General features: G+C 39.8%; 1 protein-coding gene across 4 annotated transcripts in view; it reads left to right on the top strand.

The window, feature by feature from the left end:
• DNAJC10 (DnaJ heat shock protein family (Hsp40) member C10) overlaps nt 1-17,946 on the top strand; it is a 74,714-nt gene that overhangs the window by 21,193 nt on the left and 35,575 nt on the right. For 2 of the 4 annotated variants that reach the window (XM_072811142.1, XM_072811140.1), the window contains exons 3-8: nt 2,328-2,677; nt 4,115-4,280; nt 6,004-6,054; nt 15,834-15,916; nt 16,345-16,476; nt 17,048-17,141. In XM_072811142.1, coding sequence (XP_072667243.1) covers nt 2,474-2,677; nt 4,115-4,280; nt 6,004-6,054; nt 15,834-15,916; nt 16,345-16,476; nt 17,048-17,141 — 730 coding nt within the window. In that variant the 5' untranslated portion in view covers nt 2,328-2,473. Of the gene's footprint in view, nt 1-292; nt 448-1,000; nt 1,075-2,327; nt 2,678-4,114; nt 4,281-6,003; nt 6,055-15,833; nt 15,917-16,344; nt 16,477-17,047; nt 17,142-17,946 lie in introns of those variants that run through there. The other 2 variants (XM_072811139.1, XM_072811141.1) reach the window with 2 other exon arrangements.

Genomic DNA, 17,946 nt, shown 5'->3' with positions numbered 1-17,946 from the left:
CGTGGCAACCGCAGCCGGAAGGGGCGGGCCCCGTCGTCCTGCGTGTTGCTCGCCGCCGGCGCCGGCCGCTCGGGCGCGGGGGCGCGCGCTTCTCGGCTTTCTCCGCCGCGGCGTGGAGCCGGAGCCGGAGCCGGAGCCGGAGCCGGAGCCGCAGCCGGATTCCGCGCGGACGGCCACGTCAACCTAACCCCGCGCCGCCCGGGCCGCCGCGCCCTTCCCACAGTGCCCCGCGCCGGGCCCCGCCCCGCTCCTCGCTGCCGCGGCGGCCGCTCCTCCCGCGTCCCGAGGCGGCGGCCGGCGGCCGTGGGGGGCCGTGGGGGGCCGTGGGGGGCCGTGGGGGGCCGTGGGGCCGGCTTGGTCCGCGCGCAGCTTGCCTCGGTCGGCGGGGCCGCCGCCGGGGCCCGAGGATGGGGGAGTAGCCGCACGAGGCCACCCGGCCGCGGCGAGGTGGGCAGGAGCGGGGCCGGCGGCGGGCGGGGGGGGCCGGGGGGGCGGGAGGGGGGTCCGGGGGGGACGGCGGGGGGGGGGGGTCCGCCCGGGGGGTCCGCCCCTTCCCGCCCCGCCGGGCGCCGTGTCCTGTCCGCTGCCGACCCCGGCTCCCCGCGCCTGCCCCCGGCGCCCAGGGTCCCGCGGCCGCCCGTCCCCGTCCTCGTCCCCATCCCGTCCCGTCCCCGCGGCGCGAGGCCTCCCGTCCTCCGTCTCCCGCATCCCGGCCGGAGCCGGGCCGCTGCGAGCCTGCGCGGCCACCTGCCCGCGAGCCGCCGGCCACACCCCCGCGGGGGACGACCGCCGGCAGGCAGCGCACCTGGCCCCCCGCCCCACCCCGTCCTAGGTACCTGTCCCCCGGCGCACCTGGGCACCTGTCCTCGGGCTCCCTCCTAGGTAGCTGTCCCCCGGGCACCTGGGCACCTGTCCCCCAACGTACCTGCCCCCAGGCACCTGTCCCCGCGTAAGGCACCTTCTCCCCCCCCCCCCCCAGCCCCTGCGGTCTAGCCTGCACACTTGTACTTCGCAAAGGTGCGTCTTGGTTGCGTGAAAAGGGGGAGTCAGGTGTGAGCCGAGGACCATTCTCAGGTAAGGAGAAAAATCGGGACAGAGACACTTGGAATTAAACGAAGGAAAGAGGGATCCCCGGGTGGCTCAGCGGTTGAGCGTCTGCCTTTGACTCCGGGCGTGACCTCGGGGTCCCGGATCGAGTCCCACGTGGGCTCCCTGCATGGAGCCTGCTTCTCCCTCTGCCTCTCTCTGTGTCTCTCGTGAATAAATACATAAAATCTAATATATAAACAAGGAAAGAGAAGCCGAGAATGCCTAAGGAGGTGACACTTTTCCAAAGCAGTCTGAGGTCTTTTGTGATCAGATGAAGTGGAGGTGATAGACCCTGTACAGCTGAGCATGTCAAGGTCACTGATTTCATCTCCTTTTCTAGGGTTCCCCCCCCCCATATCTATCTCAAACGTCAACTTTGCAGTAAAATTACACTGTTAACTTGTCATTATAGCCTCTCCTTGGATGTAGTATCTAATACTACTTCTGAGTTGAGAAAACTCGGAAAAAAACGTCCCTACCAAGCGTGTTGTCTACTATGAGGATAAAAACTCGAGCCGTTGTTGGAAGAGCTACATGAAAAAGACTGAAAGGCCCTGATGCTTCCTGCCAGCCCCTCCGAAGAATATTTCCAAAGAATATTTCCTACCAGTGAAATCTGAGTAAAATTAAAACAATGTAGCTTTAAGTGATTTAAAAAAAAAAAAAAAAGTAGCTGAAAAGGAAGTGATAATACAAAAGAACAGTGCTTAAGCTAGATAGGAGAAGGAAGGAAACAGCCTTTTCCCCAAGCTTTTTTGGTGTGCTGGTGCTGATTATAGCAAATCATTGAATTTGCTTGTTTTTGAAGTCTTCTAGCTACAACTACATACCACCTTTTACCTCCTATCTTTTTTTTTCCTTAAGATTTTGTTTATTTATTCATGAGAGACACAGAGAGAGAGAGGCAGAGACACGGGCAGAGGGAGAAGCAGGCTCCACGCTGGGAGCCCAACGTGGGACTCAATCCCAGGACCCCAGGGTCACGCCCTGGGCCGAAGGCGACACTAAACCGCTGGGCTAAACCCGCTGGGCCACCCGGGCTGCCCTTTCACCTCCTGTCTTGAGTGGCTTCACAAATTGGATCTGGAAGCAGGAAAGGGAGCCCCCAAGGAACAGCGCCGAGGCAGTCACCCTGATTTGCCATTGAATGGAGATTATGTTACTGATCATGTTTATTTAGTACTGTTACTGCAATTTTTTTGAAATGTCATTTTAACGACCTGGTTTCTTCTCTTTAGATTGACATTTTGGGAGGCCATTTCATGATGCTCGATTCACTCTTGGAGTAAAGTGAACAGAAGTCCTCGATCTTGCATATCATATCAACTGGAACCAGCGTCGTATCTTAATGTTCACTTAAATCAGAACTTGTGTAAGAAAAAGAATGGGAGTCTGGTTAAATAAAAATGACTATGTCAGAGACTTGAAAAGGGTCATTCTCTGTTTTCTAATAGTGTATATGGCCATTTTAGTGGGCACAGATCAGGATTTTTACAGTTTGCTTGGAGTATCCAAAACTGCAAGCAGTAGAGAAATAAGACAAGCTTTCAAGAAATTGGCATTGAAGCTACATCCTGATAAAAACCCGGTAGGTAAAATTTTCTTTTTAAATGTATCTAGTTCATGTATTTTAGTAAGCTTTTGATACATACTTAAATTTCAAATAAGTACTCAAAATGGTTAAGAAAAAAACATCACAATCCAAGTTCTGTGCTAAGAAGCAGCAACACATTCTAGTTGAGAACAGTGTGCGAAGGAATGTGGATACCAAATTTGAAAACTGATTTACAACAGTTGCATTACAGGGGTTAATTTCAAAGCTGACAAATAATGTCTGTGAAGTAGTTCAAGTATTTTTTTTTTAATAAAGTAAGTTAAGATCAGCTATTTCAGAGCTGTAACAAAAATTATTTTCTTAGAACTTGGAAGGTTCTTGCTGAAAATGGTGGTAATAGCTAATAATAACATGTTTCAACTTTGTTTTCTCCCATATACAAATCCCAGACCAGTCAAATTATTATAAATTAAAACTTTGGAGCAGCCAAATCCAGTTAATTCCAAGGATAAATTTAGATTACATATTCAATAACGTAATTTTTCAAAACTAAATGTTTTAATACTTAGAGTTTTCTTTATAATTTAACTTTTTAAGGACTTAATAACTTACTGACTTTTTTGGCTTATCAAGGAGAAGGGTATGGTTTATAATTTTGTTTTCCTTATAGAATTTTTAAGAGTTATTTTATTCTGATTGCGTAACACTCAACTAACTCTTGTTAGTTGGTTATCTTTCCGAGATCTCTTGATTTAGAATTTTTATTTCTCATTATTTTTCTTTAAAATTTCAGAGTATGATTTTTTAAGTTTCCATATGAAAGATGGTTGACCTTTTACGACTAATTATTATTCAGATGAAAGCATTCTTCAAAAGTCAGTCCTGTGAAACCGTAACAAATGAGGAACCTTTCTAATCCAGTTTGAATTTTACTCTGATGTTAGTCGCATTTAATTATCAGATGGATTGGGGCACATACCTTTTGTTTTTTATTTTTGCAGTTTGTTTTTTTTAAATTAATATATTGATTTTGCCTCAAATAGAAAAAGAACCTACAAATTTCTTTGTAATTGTTTTAAGGGTAACATAATATTTACAAAATTAAATGTTCCTAAGGTTTTATTAGTCAGTTTTTCTCAGTTGTATTTCTTAGGAGTGACTTCTCCTTCTAAGGCTCTGTTCCTTGGGGCCACAATAAGACTTCTATTGGAAGACCATATCTGTCAGCCTTTTGAGGCATCAATTCTCATCTCTGTTACTTTCCTTATTCTTTTGTTGGTTGGGGGTTTTTGGAAGATTGTAGTTCTTTAGAAATACTTTCTTATTTTAACTCATGATATCCCATTTCATATTGTACTCCTCCTCCTTATTTTGGTATCCTTTATCCCAGGAATCTTAAACTAAATCTTCATATAGGTTTTGAAGACTTGATCACGTAACTAAAACTGTTATATCTAATATTTTTAATAGAATAACCCAAACGCACATAGTGATTTTTTAAAAATAAACAGAGCATATGAAGTACTCAAAGATGAAGATCTGCGGAAAAAGTATGACAAATATGGAGAAAAGGGACTTGCAGATAATCAAGAAGGAGGCCAGTATGAAAGCTGGAATTATTATCGTTATGATTTTGGTAAGATGATATACTCTATATGAAATACTGCATTTTATTTGAGTAAGTTGAGAAAATTAATTTTGTTTTACCACTAAGCATCTGTAGTTAATATGTGTCACCTTGACTCTTTTTTTTAATATAACATTGGAACAAAATTCAAAAGGAAAGTCAGTATGTAAATATCTGTTGCACAGATGTGAAGGTGTTTTGGTCATAATCGTGTTAGGTACTTTTAAAATATGGACTGCTATTACAGAATAATTGCATTGGGGGTTGCTTTGGTGGCTCAGTCAGTTAAGTGTCTGCCTTCAGCTCAGGTCAAGGTCCCCACTCGGGGCTCCCTCCTCGCTGAGCAGGGAGCCTGCTTCTCCTTCTCCCCTGGCCTGCCACTCTCACTCCTTATGTACTCTCTCTCTCTCCCCCCGTCATATCTTTTTAAAAAATAATAATAATTGAATTGGATGTTTAAATATTGATGCCTTTCGATATTTTTAAAGCATCATGTTTTCCAAGGAAAGCTAAAGTTTCCTTTAATAGTGGTCAATTCAGCAGAAATGCAGTCCTTCTCATGTGGAATCCTTAATAATGGTTTGATGTTTTGACAGAAATAAGAAATGAGGGAAGAGCAGAGGGAGGAAGCAAGTTAAAGGAGAGAGTAAAATAAACACAGGTGTCAAGGCAAAAGGGAGCATTCACTTACCCATATTTCTCTTCATTATTAGCCTTAACTGCAGGCTAAGAACTGAGGTATGCTTCTGTAATAGACCACATAAATACTTTCAGTTCATATTTGGAGTATTTGTTTCTCAAGACTGAGGTTTCTTTTCAAAATAGAATTTTCAAGGATATTCACTGCAGCTCGATAGCAGGTGTCAGCAATCTACATTTCAGAGGCTAAATCTGGCCTGCCACCTATTTTTGTAAAAGTTTTATTAATCATGGAATTATGAGAATATGATAATTAGGAGGATAAAATTATGCCCATTTACTTACATATCGTTTATGGCTTCTTTCACTTCAGGGACAGAGTTGAATAGTTGTGAGAGAAACCGAATGTCCCACAAGGCCTATTTAACTGGCCTCTACAGAAAAAGTTTGCTGACATCTGGTCTATATCCATCACCAGTAGTATTTTGATATATATACTAATGAGACTTTCTTATGTTGGTTTTAATTGTGACAAAATTTATATTTACTAAGTAAGTTGGTCTCTATAAATATTCCAAGACTGTTAAAAAACAAAGTATTTTAGTGATAACATTTATTTTAAAAACCACATAATCTGAGAAGGAAGTGAGGTGTGTAGTCTAGCTAACAGTAACATACCTGTGTCCATTTCATAGCTTTAATAATTTTATTAAAACTACATTAAGTCACCATTAGGGGAAGCTGAGAGGAAGGGTACGTAGAAGTCTGCTATTTTTACAACTTTCTGTGAGTCTATAATTACTGCAAAATAAACAGTTAATAATAATAGTTTTCTGTGGAGATGAAATGGGAATATTAGGAACTCCTATACACAGCAATGTCCAGATCTGGAAACGAATTTTTTATCACTCTTTAGGTACATCACCAGTGGTATTATTTACTCTTGGTTTTTGTTTGTTACACATACTTCCACTTTGAGATGTAATATAGTAATCTGATTTTTGATGATAAAACGAGAGTAAATAACCTATTTTATGTGGTAATTTATTTTTTTATGATGAACATTAATTTATCATTTTAACTTTTAAATTAGGTATTTATGATGATGATCCTGAAATCATAACATTGGATAGAAGAGAATTTGGTAAGTTCGTGGGCATATGATTTTCTAAAACTACTCCAAGACCACTCTCTTACCTAAAACTCTTGGGGACCAATGTATTTGGAATTTAGAAATATTTTGTATTTTAGCATGGTACTGTGGTTTTGTTAACTTTTAAAATAAAATAGTTATTTTGCTAGCAAAAATGGGTTCATTCAGGAATAGCAGAACATTGTAATTCAGGACATGCAAGCCACAGTCAGACCATAGGCAAGTTAAAGAAATAAAAGGAACCTTATTTCATGGAGAAGAAGGAAGTTGGGAAGAGTTGTTTTAAGTGAAAGTCCTTTAGAGAAAAGCAAGAATTCAAGGTGACAACAGTTTCTCATTAGCTGATTTTCAGGGATAGTGAGTTCCTTGTAGAAGAGTCAATGTACATCTTTTCCTGTTGGGGCCTGTAATTGATCATTTTGTCCTATTGATGGTTCTTTTGTTAGTGCCTTCAGTTGACAGTTCTTCCTCTAGACTTTGAGGAAGTCTATAGCTCCCCCCCTTTTAGCTTCCCTAGTCTACCTAAGTGAGATTTTCCTTTATTAATTTTAACATTTCCCCCTTTAGATCAAGATCTTTTTCTGAAAGTATCTCTGATCAAAACTCAGGCTTTCCATATTGAATGATTTTGTTCCTCAGTGCCAGGAAGGACCTTTTCTGGTCTTCCCATCCTACCTGGAGAAAAGCACATTGCCGTTAAAAACTACTTATGGCCTTTGGCATAACAAGAAAGGTTAGAAAGGAGAGCTCTCAGGCACTTCTCACGTGTATTTATCAAGATTGTAAGCAAGGGAGATCATCTCCCTTTTTATAAAAGTTTGACAGGCAACAAAATATAAAATTTAAAATATATTATGCAAAACAGGAATAGTAACGTGATTCCAAGGTTTTTTGTTTTTGTTTTTTTTAAAGATTTTATCTATACATTCATGAGAGACACAGGCAGAGGGAGAAGCAGGCTCCATGCAGGGAGCCAGATGTGGGACTTGATCCCGGATTCCGGGATCACGCCCTGAGCCAAAGGCAGGCGCTAAACCGCTGAGCCACCCAGGCATCCCTGTAATTCCAAGTTTTATGACGGCAGAGCCGAGACCCTAGATCAGAAAGTAGCTAACTGAAAATATTTATTGGCACTTATTCCAACTTAGGGGAGAAAAGTCCCCCCTACAGAAACAAACCCAGAGTTATGGATGCCCCCTGGAAGTTCCTGCTTAAAGTGGCCATGAAAGCAAAACTTTAGATACTGCAAGAGCACACTGAATTAACCAAGTGCATTTGGGATGATATAGTGCAAGTATAAACATGAAGCAATAGCTAATGAGTTTGTTGCAAAAAATAGCAAAACCTCAAAGATTGAAACAGTCTTGTTATCACAAATGAACTGTTTGGAAACAAGTGGTGTCTAATAATACAGCTGTAAGGTTGCAAATTCAGAGACCATGAATTTGGATAAGAGTTCCAGAGTCAGATAATACATCAGATAAAAGGCAGACTTGTGAATTCTGAACCTTCTAATAACCCTTTAGGAAAAAACAGGTAAAAAATTAATTTTATCACAGGATCACTATGAGGCTATTTCCAAAAGGCCATAACCAAAAGAAGAGGTTTCCTCCTATTGCAGAGGCTTGGGAAATGCAGACAAAACCTTCCCTCTCTCTCACATGCAAAGAGGAAAAAGGGAAGTTGGATGTTGAAAAGCAACAGGCTTTTTAAAGTCCCAAAGCTGCATCTGTCTAGTCTTTCCAAGTAGCAGGGTCAGGTTTGTCTTTTTTTTTTTTTTTTTTTTTTGGTAAGGCATACTGAACCTGAAGAGAGAAGGTTGGAATCAACTTTCAACAGTGTCCAGTGAGTCCAGGAAAACCTCGTAATTTAGAGATTAGTTTTAGATTTGGGGGAAGTGCAGGATGTAGTAACTCCTACCTGAATTCAAATATAGACCTTCTTCTGAGATCTTGAATAGATTTGAGTAAAATGCAGTTTTTCTTTGAAGACTTTATGTCCCTTAAGTCCACAAGTTTTGAGGGGTAGATGCTGTCTTCCTATGAAGAGGTTGGAGAAGGCAGCAGAGAAGCAAATAATCTGCTATCATAACAAATTAGAGCCTGCAGAAAACTTGGTGTCATCCAAATCAGCTCTCCAGGTCGGGAAGAACCTCTCCGGGATACCCTAGGACATTACCGTCCAGGTGTATTTCTGTTCCTCCAGATGGCCTTAGCGACTAGAATACTAAAAGTGTCCTGCATAGACCAGCTACCGTGCTTTTGTGGGAATGGATATGACTAGTATGTGGGGGGTTAGGGACAGCTGCGTACCCAGTGATTACAGTGGTACTTGTTGCGTGGAGGTCCTGAGCAAACCTCCATCTTTGGTTATTTAGGTTTTCTCACAGGTAAAGTAAGTGTGTTATAGGTACTAGCACTGGGAATAATGAGGCCCTGAGCCTGTGACCTTCTGTTACAGGCTTGATGCCTTGAAGGGCTTCTTTATTTATAGGGTGCTCATTAACCTGGGGAGATATTCTGAGGGATCTCATTTGAATCTCATTGGGGGATGCGCTGTGGATTCTGCCCATATTAGTCGAAGATCTTGCCCTTAAAGAGGACAGTAGCTGATCCAATAAAGACAGATGATCCTGGTCCCCAGACTCCTCTATGTACCGTCAGAACGAATAAAAGATGTCAAAGGGTCATTTAATTCACCTGGTTGGCTGCTTTAATTACCACAGTCAAACTGTAAAACTATTTCTCCCTTTTGGAAGAAAGGAATTCTGGCATAATATTTTTCTAAGAAATCTTGGCCTGGGGCAGCCCGGGTCGCTCAGAGGTTTAGCACCACCTTCAGCCCAGGGCCTGATCCTGGAGACCTGGGATCGAGTCCCACGTCAGGCTCCCTGCAGGGAGCCTGCTTCTCCCTCTGCCTGTGTCTCTGTCCCTCTCTCTCTCTTCTCTCTCTCTGTCTCTCATGAGTAAATAAACAAAATCTTTAAAAAAAAAAAAAAAAATCTTGGCCTGGTAAATGAGTGGGATGTCAGAGATAGGAACCTGTTGGGGCTGATTAATCGCCCCCACTATTTGAACTGTTGTAGAACTCTGAGGCGGCTTTACTTTATAGCAGTGAGGTTGAGCACCAGCACAGTAGCTGTGGTGTCGAGGACAGGGAAAAACTCATTCCCAATCTGGAGAGTAGTTTCTCCAAGCTGGTTAAGTGGGAGGATGGAGAAAGACCCCTTGTGGTTCCTTGGAGCCCCATCACTGGGAATTAGCAGGACACTGGAGAGGTAGAGGGCCGAAGACATCTGAAGCGCTTAGGAGGGTAATAGCCTTTCTCCCAATCTCCTGGCTTTTTGCAGTAATAGCAGAAATTAGGAGGTTTTTGGTTTTGCTGAGAGGCTTTCATTTGCTGGGGTTGAAAATTAAGAATTTTAGCAGTCTTTGAAGTGACTCATCTAGGGTGCAAGTGATGGTTTGCCAAATTAACCCTGGAGTGGACATAGTTTCTCATCTTTTCTTGGTTCTTTTAACTAAAAGAGAAAGACCACAGTTCAGCCTGCTAATAAGCATAAAGTTAAATGCTATCTATATGGATTCAACACGCACAGCAAGATCAGAATTTTCTTTAAAGATAATTTGGAGAAAAAAAAAAAAGGTACTTTGAAATTGATTGCAGTAGTCATGAACAGGCTCATCAGGCTTTTGTGTGTGAGTCTGAATTTTTTTCCAATCAACAGGCTTAGGAAAGGCACAGTGGAGGTTTCCAGCCGAGTGTTCTCACATCTTGCCAAAAGTTAGGGGGCCTGTTTCTCTGAATCCCTTTCAGGATGTTCCCATTGGGCTAGTTTCATCCAGGGTTTGGCCTGGCCTTCGTGAACAAGCAGGTAGACTAACTGATACATATATCTGAGAAACCAGGTTGGTAAGTTTGAGTAACTACTAAAATCTTCAGCAGACCTAATGGGTCCTTTCTCACTTTAGGAGACTCTCTAACTATGGCTTGCAATTCAGCCTTAGTCCAGGGAACCTAAGAAATTTGGGGCTTATTAGGATCCTCAGAAGTCTCTAAGGGGGCAGGTTTAAATAGATTCAGGAGAGATGGGAGCATTAATATTTCTGCAGATAAATATATAAGTATGTATGCTAAAAAAAGAAAAGGAAAAAAGAAAGTAAAAATAACATGTAGCCCCAGATCAGTTCAAGACAGGTTTGGGTGCTAGGGGAACTTGCTGCAAACTTGCAGATAAATTCCCAGTTTGGGAGTTTCTGGATTTCAGAGTTTCGGGTAACTTTGTGGTTATTTTAGAAGCAGATTTATTTTTGACTCTGATTTATGTGAAATTGGACATAAGATACAGTTCTATTGTAATTTTCCATTGCATTTTAGAAAATCTTAAATATTGGATTAGATTCTTACACTTGCAGAGTTTGTACAGGTATAATAAAATAGAATTAACTCTTTCTTTTGTATTTCCAATCAATATATTTTACCTCAAGTGTCAATTTTATTTTCTATTACAATCTTATTTAATTTAGAAAACAAAAATAGCGTACTAGCTTCAAAAAATAGCACATAGAGTATTTCTCATGTATCTTCATTATCAAAGATATAGTATAGTCATTTGATTTTGATCAGTTTCTTCTGACCTAGAATTGGATTTATTCATATTTTCTACATCTGGTTGGTGAGCTCAGACCTACAAAGTAGATATTCAGTGTATCACTTTAATAGTCTTCTACATGAACACTCGAATGAGCTCTGAGTAAAGTGAATACAAGACACACCTTCTGTACAAAGAGAATCCAAAAAAAAAAAATCTGCTCAGTTTTGGATTGTTGGTAGGCAGAAGTGACCCCCATGTCATGAGCTGACAGAAACAGAAGTGCTGCACGCAGTCGGGTGAACCTGTGGGATTCCTGGATGGCCGTCGTCGTCGCTCATCTGCTTGCCGGGCAGCCCGGCAGGACAGAAAACTGCAATCACAGATAGAATTGGAGGAACTGAACAAAACTTGCAAGCCGAGTAATTATTAATGATCAGTCAGATCAGTTTTATCCAAACTGAAAGGATTCAAAAGCTGGGGTTTGGACTTGGAAAGGACTGGTCACTTTCCGGTTCCTCTGTATTTACAGGGCCCTTTCTTGGGGTGCCCTGAACTCATGAATATATTGAAAGCTGGCTCAGTTTCTTGCCTAGTAACGACCTCTTCTCCAGGTGGCAAACACCAGCTCTGTGATTTCCACCTCCTCCCGTACTTTGGGCCCCCTGATCCTTCGCTGTATTGGTGATGGTCTGATGCTTTCAACGGAAATCTTTTCTATTTTGTCCAATTTTGTAGCTGTAGTGGGAGAGTTAGTCCAAATTACATAGTTCACTTTTATCAGGAGTGAACTCTAGAATGTTTATAGTACAGAAAAAGAAAATGTGATTAATAAATTCCACTTTGAAAGCTTTAAAACTGTCCTCATCCTTCCCATTAAACATGGTGCATATTGTCTTTTCCTATGTCACAGAGAAGTGTGATATCAGTCATTATAAGCAAATTCTAGACAGTATCTGCAAATGCAGAGGGCGTCTCTGACTTTCACTGTCATTCTGAAGAGTACGTACACAACACAGGCATCCTTTTCCAGACAAGCTCCGGAAATTACAGAGGAGCTCACAGCACCTCTCTCTCCCTCTCTTTGTTTTCTTTTTCTTTCTTTCTTTTTTTTTTTAATCCCCATCCTCTCCTAGCAAAGTGAAGTCTAGGATTTTGTTCAGTTAGGGTTTGTCAGAGAACTCTTCTTGGGAGAGTAGTTGTGTTAATGGCAGGGTCTTGTTTATATGAACCACACGTGCTTACTCTAGTTATACAAGATGTGAGGGCATCTAACAAGACTGCCCATTCAGTGTGGAAATGATGCAAAGCATAGCCCACATAAGATGAACTTCTGGGCATTTGAGGCTCATTTTGCAAGGGTGTGTGCAATAACTGGATTCTTGGTAAGGTTTTGGAGATCTCAGCTATACTGGATTGCTTCCCATTGATTTAGGCTCCTTTTGAGAACCTTCTTGAGCCAAGAAAGATGAAATTCTACCATTCGGAATAATGACTCAAACTTCCTTAACTAATATCCTAAACTTTCTCATTTTTTTCCATAATACATCAAGGAGTAAATTATTTCTCAAAAATAAAATGAATCAATGAATGAATAAGTCTCCTCTTAAAAGTCTTCACCCTGAGGGATAAAAATTGTGGCAAAATTTTTTTTTTAATGTGCAATTTCATGGAGCCGCTGTTGATTTCACAGCCATGCTGTCTGCCAGCAGGTCCTGTGCTGCCTCTGTGTGAGTTCTTGAAGTCCTATCAAATAATATGTAGTCGTACTATAAGAATGTTTTGTAGGTAACTAGAAGAGAATAATAAAACATTGCTATAATTTGTGAGTGTTCCTATTCCACACAATTAACACTTACCATATTTAATCTTGACAACAAACCTCAGTAATGATATTAGGGGTTTTTTTCCACAAATTACAAACTGCATTTCAGGGGGAGAAAAATTACATGCCTAAGTTCAGCTAATAGGTGTTTGTGGTATATTTTACTATATTTATTCACATTGATTGTTTCTTCGTGAAGTGCCTCTCTAGGAGGGAGAATTGCACATCCCACTCTGTAGACCTCAGGCATGACCACGTGACTCGTGTTGGCCCGTGAAGTGCGAGCAGAAGCCACTTCTGGGCAGAAGCTTTAAGAGCCAGCGTGTGGTTTACCATTCTGCTCTGTTGTGAAAAATAGTGGTGTTCAAGGTAGAGCCTGCTCCACCAGCCTGGGGTCAGTGGTGAAAGAGACGGAGGCGAGTTGCGGCTAACTCAGTATAGACGTGTAGTAGGTGGTAGAGATAAACCTTCATTGTCAGCCCATGACATGACTGGAATCATTTGTTTCCTATAGCATAACCCTTCCTGACCGACACCGTACCGGAGGCAGGACGTAGCACTCAACTCAGGTTCCCCTTAAAGCCCGTGCTTGTGCTGCTCTTTTTTTCTTAAAAGAAATAAACCTGTCAGCATTAGAGTTATTCATCAGTGTTTTCTTATTGACCCTATACTTGTACATTTAGTTTTCTCTTGCTCAGTAATGGATGCTTTTAACTCTTGGATCTCTGTTATCTCATGCCTTTGTGACCTCATCCTATATTTACATTTTTCTGGGCTAACGAGTTATTAGCTTAGTTGTGTAGATATTAATGGCAAGTGTTAGTGGCAATTATCTCAACCATCTCTTAGTCACATTTTAACCATCTCTTAGTCACATTTTCTAAACATTGCCAGGGATCAGCTGATAAAATCCTAAATTATACACTTTATCAGTAATGTACAGATTAACTTTTTCCCACAGATCTATGTGTCTTATCATTGAAAGTGAACATGGAGTCTTGAGCATGTTTCTATTTAATGTGAATTGGTTATACATATTTAAAATAGTATGTTTGTTTTGATATCTTACAATAAGTTACTCATATAATTTATGAAACTTTTATTTAAAAATTACTATTAAGTGATTTTGATATGGAATTACACAGAAACATTTCAACCAAAAGTAAATTGTCTTTACTTTTTCATCTTAAATGTTGAGTGCATCCTTACAGAGTTAAAAAAAAAAAATTTGTGTTGTTGTTTTTTGAGTATAGTTGACATACAGTGTTAACTTCAGGTATACATCATAGCGTCCAACAGCTCTGTAGGTATGCCACGCTCCTCACACGTGTAGCCGCCATCTGTCCCCGTGCAGTGCTGTTACAGCCCCACAGATGCAGTCTCTATAACTGTGTCTCTTATTCCCAGGACTGACTTATTCCATAACTGGCAGCCCATAACTCCCATGTCCCTTCCCATTTTGCCCTTTCCCACCCACCTTCCTCCCCACTGGGGACCATCAGTTTGTACTCCTGTGTCTGATTCTACTTTTTGTTTGTTGATTCATCTGCTCTATTATTTAGATCGTACATGTAAGTGAAATCATATGGTGTTTGTTTTTCTCTGACTTCACTTAGCATAATACCCTTTAGGTCCATTTGTATTGTCACAAATGGCAGAGTTTCATCCCTTTTATGGCTAATCTTCCATTGTATATGGAAGATTTTTTTTAACCTATCAATCTATCAGTGGACACTTGGGCTGCTTCCATATCTTGGCTATTATAAATAATGCTGCAATAACCAAAAAGGTGCATGTTATCTTTCAAATTAGTGTTTTCGGGTTTTTTTAGGTAAATACTCAGGGAAATTGTTGGATCCTATGGTATTTCTATTTTTAGTTTTTTGAAGAACAGCCCCGTACACTTTACATTCTCATCCACACGCACGAGGGTTCCTTTTTCTCCACACCCTTGCCAACATTTGTTATCTCTTGTCTTCTTGACTCGAGCTGTTCTGACAGATGTAAAGTGGTATCTCATAGTGGTTATGATTTGCCTTTCTCTGATGATTGGTGATGTGGAGCCATATTTTCATATGTCTAATGGCCATCTGTATGTCTTCTTTGGAAAAATATTCAGATCCTCTGCATTTTAAATCAGATTATGTATTTTTTCGGTGTTGGGTTGTATAAATATTTTATATATTTTGGATATTAACCCTTTATCAGATATACCATTTGTAACTATCTCCTCCAATTTAGCAGGTTGCTTATTTTGTTGATGGTTTTCTTTGCTATGCAAAACTTTTTGTTCTGATATAATCCCAGTAGTTTATTTTTGCTTTTGTTTCCCTTGCCTTAGGTGGTATATCTAGAACAATGTTGCTGCAGCCAGTGTCAAAGAAATTACTGCCTATATTCTCTTCTTAGAGTTTACATCAGTCATTTTATAGATTATAATGCATAATGTATTGTTGGCTGGATATCATGTGGTATTCAGATCTGTTATTTTAGCAAATATGTATTTGTGTTTTAAATTGTTAAAAACTTTGACTAATGCTTTTAATAATATATTTTAATAATATATTTTAATAATATATTTTTCCAAGGTATATGACTTATTTAAGGACAAAGATTAAATTTAATCCCCATAGTCTTTACTATATTGTGTAGTTCTCTTATTTCATTCTTTCAGAATTTGAAGTAGCTGTCAGAACTGATTGACCCAGGTATTTATCCTGTGCTGCAGATAGTAGATGAACTTAAATTTCTAGCTCTCACTGTTTGTCTTCTTCATTTCTCTCATCCATACAAACTCTTGTCTGAGGTTTGGCTGCCAATTCCTTATGCCACTTCTTCTCACAGCTTCATAGTGACAAGTGTCTTACAGGTCAGGGTTGGTCTTATTCAAGTAGGTGCCCAGAGGAGTTTTTTTAAGATGTTGTTAGACAGTTGATACACAGTTGACCCTTGAACAACGCAAGGCTTAGGGATACTGACCCCTCACGCAATTGAAAATCCCACACGTAACTACTAATACCCTTCTGTTGACTAGAAGCTTTACAGTAACATAACAGTTGTTTAACACGTATTCCATATATATGTTATAGACTGTATTTATACAATACAGAAAACTTATTAAAATCATAAGGAAGACAAAAAACATTTACAGTACTATATCAAGAAAAATCCAAGCCCATGTTGTTCAAGGGTCAACTATAATATGTTCCCTTTTTTATTAAAAAAAAAAAACTTATACAGAAAATGACAAAAGTAGTATATGAGTATCTTCTTCTAATCTCAACAAAATTTTAACTAAAATAAGCATGAATCTTAGTACATACTTCTAAGCTGTTTTGGTTTTATGTACTTTAGATGCTGCTGTTAATTCTGGAGAACTGTGGTTTGTGAACTTTTACTCCCCGGGATGTTCACACTGCCATGATTTAGCTCCCACGGTATGTATTTTTTACATCCTGATTTTTAAAGTTTTATTCTAATCTGTTGAGTGTTCTTTAAATATGTTAGGATTTTTTTCTATTAATAGTAATGATAACTATCAATTATCAAATACTTTGACACATGTATGGTTTTATTTGATAAAATTACTCTCCTTTTAAGAATGTACAGTTTGGGACAGTAGGGTGGCTCAGCGGTTGAGCGTCTGTCTTTGGGCTTGGGGCGTGATCCTGGGGTCCCGGGATTGAGGCCCACCCTCATCAGGCTCCCTGCATGGAGCCTATTTCTCCCTCTGTCTCTGTCTCCGCCTCTCATGAATAAATAAATTAAAAGTCTTAAAAAAAAAAAAAAAAAGAATGTACAGCTTGAAGAGTGTTAACGAAAAATTATCTTATCATGGAAATACTTGTTCTTTTTTTCCTCATAGTGGAGAGACTTTGCTAAAGAAGTGGATGGATTACTTCGAATTGGTGCCGTTAACTGTGGTGATGATAGAATGCTTTGCCGAATGAAAGGAGTCAACAGTTATCCCAGCCTCTTCATTTTTAGGTCTGGAATGGTAAGGGGTAAAGTCGGTGTTTTTTTCATTTGGAACTTTCTGACAAGGAAAATACTAGAGAAAACACAATACATGATATTTTAGAATGTTTTGATTTTTAAATCTGATTTTAGGTGCCATCTAACTAGGTCTAGGCATAATAAATATTTTGAATCATACTGTGAATGCTTTTTAAATGCCATTACTTTGACCTTTCTTTATTTCAAAATTAAATGTTTACCATCAGTTTCTGTCTTAACACAATTGAACCAGTGTGAATATTGTACTTTATAGTCACAAAATATTTTACGTTGTCTCATTGCATATAAAGTTCTAATATCCCCTTTTTTTCTAGTTTTTTTTTCCAGTTTTAAGTGATAAAACAGAAACAGGAAAACTGGTGTTATTAAAATGTCTCTAATAGAATCTGTACAACCAAGATGCTTAGGATATTACTTGGAAATACACTATACTATTAAGAGATTAATCTCATTGTATTCAAAATAATGTACAGTTAAAAGTATTTGGTATTATTTTAATGAGTTTTTGAAAGAAATAATAGAAGATGTTTTTCATTTTATAAAAAAAATAGGCCGCAGTGAAATATCATGGTGACAGATCCAAGGAAAGTTTAGTGAGTTTCGCCATGCAGCATGTTAGAAGCACAGTGACAGAATTATGGACAGGTAATTTTATTGTCTTCATTTGTTTGATTTTCAAGGATACTTTGAAATTGGCGTTTTGTTGGGGTTTGTGTTTTTGTTTTTTTTTTTAAATAACAGTTTTAGGGATCCCTGGGTGGCGCAGGGGTTTGGCGCCTGCCTTTGGCCCAGGGCGCGATCCTGGAGACCCGGGATCGAATCTCACGTCGGGCTCCCGGTGCATGGAGCCTGCTTCTCCCTCTGCCTGTGTCTCTGCCTCTCTCTCTTTCTCTCTCTGTGACTATCATAAATAAATAAACATTTAAAAAATAAATAAATAAATAAATAAATAACAGTTTTAACATGTTGGTCATAATATTAAAATTTTTAAAGTTTCTTTTCCATGCTTTTTAGAAGGGAATTTTGTCATTTGTTCTGCTAAATAGTTGGTATTTAACAAATGAATCATGTTTGTTTAGGAACTAAAATAGTTAAGATGTGGGAAATAAAAAATGTGATGCTAGGTGGGATAGCAGCTTTTAAAGTGCAGCTAAATGTTTAGTTAACCAGGTGTTTTATTGCTTTCATAAATGTACTGTATCAGGCAGTGACTACCTCCCTATCCAGTTTAATTTTAAAGTTGAAAAACTCTTTCCTCTAACCTTAGACTTCTGATTCATCAAGTGGCTTTAGGTGGGTTAACTACTCTGTGATACCCATGAAATGATAGTACTCACATATAGTAAGATACTCACATCATTCAGTGAGTACAACTCGTGTCTCTGAAACTGTTACATGTTGGGGCTGCAATAATATGTAATCCCTGCTTCAAGGGCCTCATTATTTTAGC

Source organism: Canis lupus, chromosome 34, assembly GCF_048164855.1.
Source record: "Canis lupus baileyi chromosome 34, mCanLup2.hap1, whole genome shotgun sequence".
In the NCBI taxonomy this organism is placed as follows: domain Eukaryota; kingdom Metazoa; phylum Chordata; class Mammalia; order Carnivora; family Canidae; genus Canis; species Canis lupus.
The sequence above is the reverse complement of the archived record's forward strand: the minus strand, read 5'-3'. Positions and strand labels throughout refer to the sequence as shown.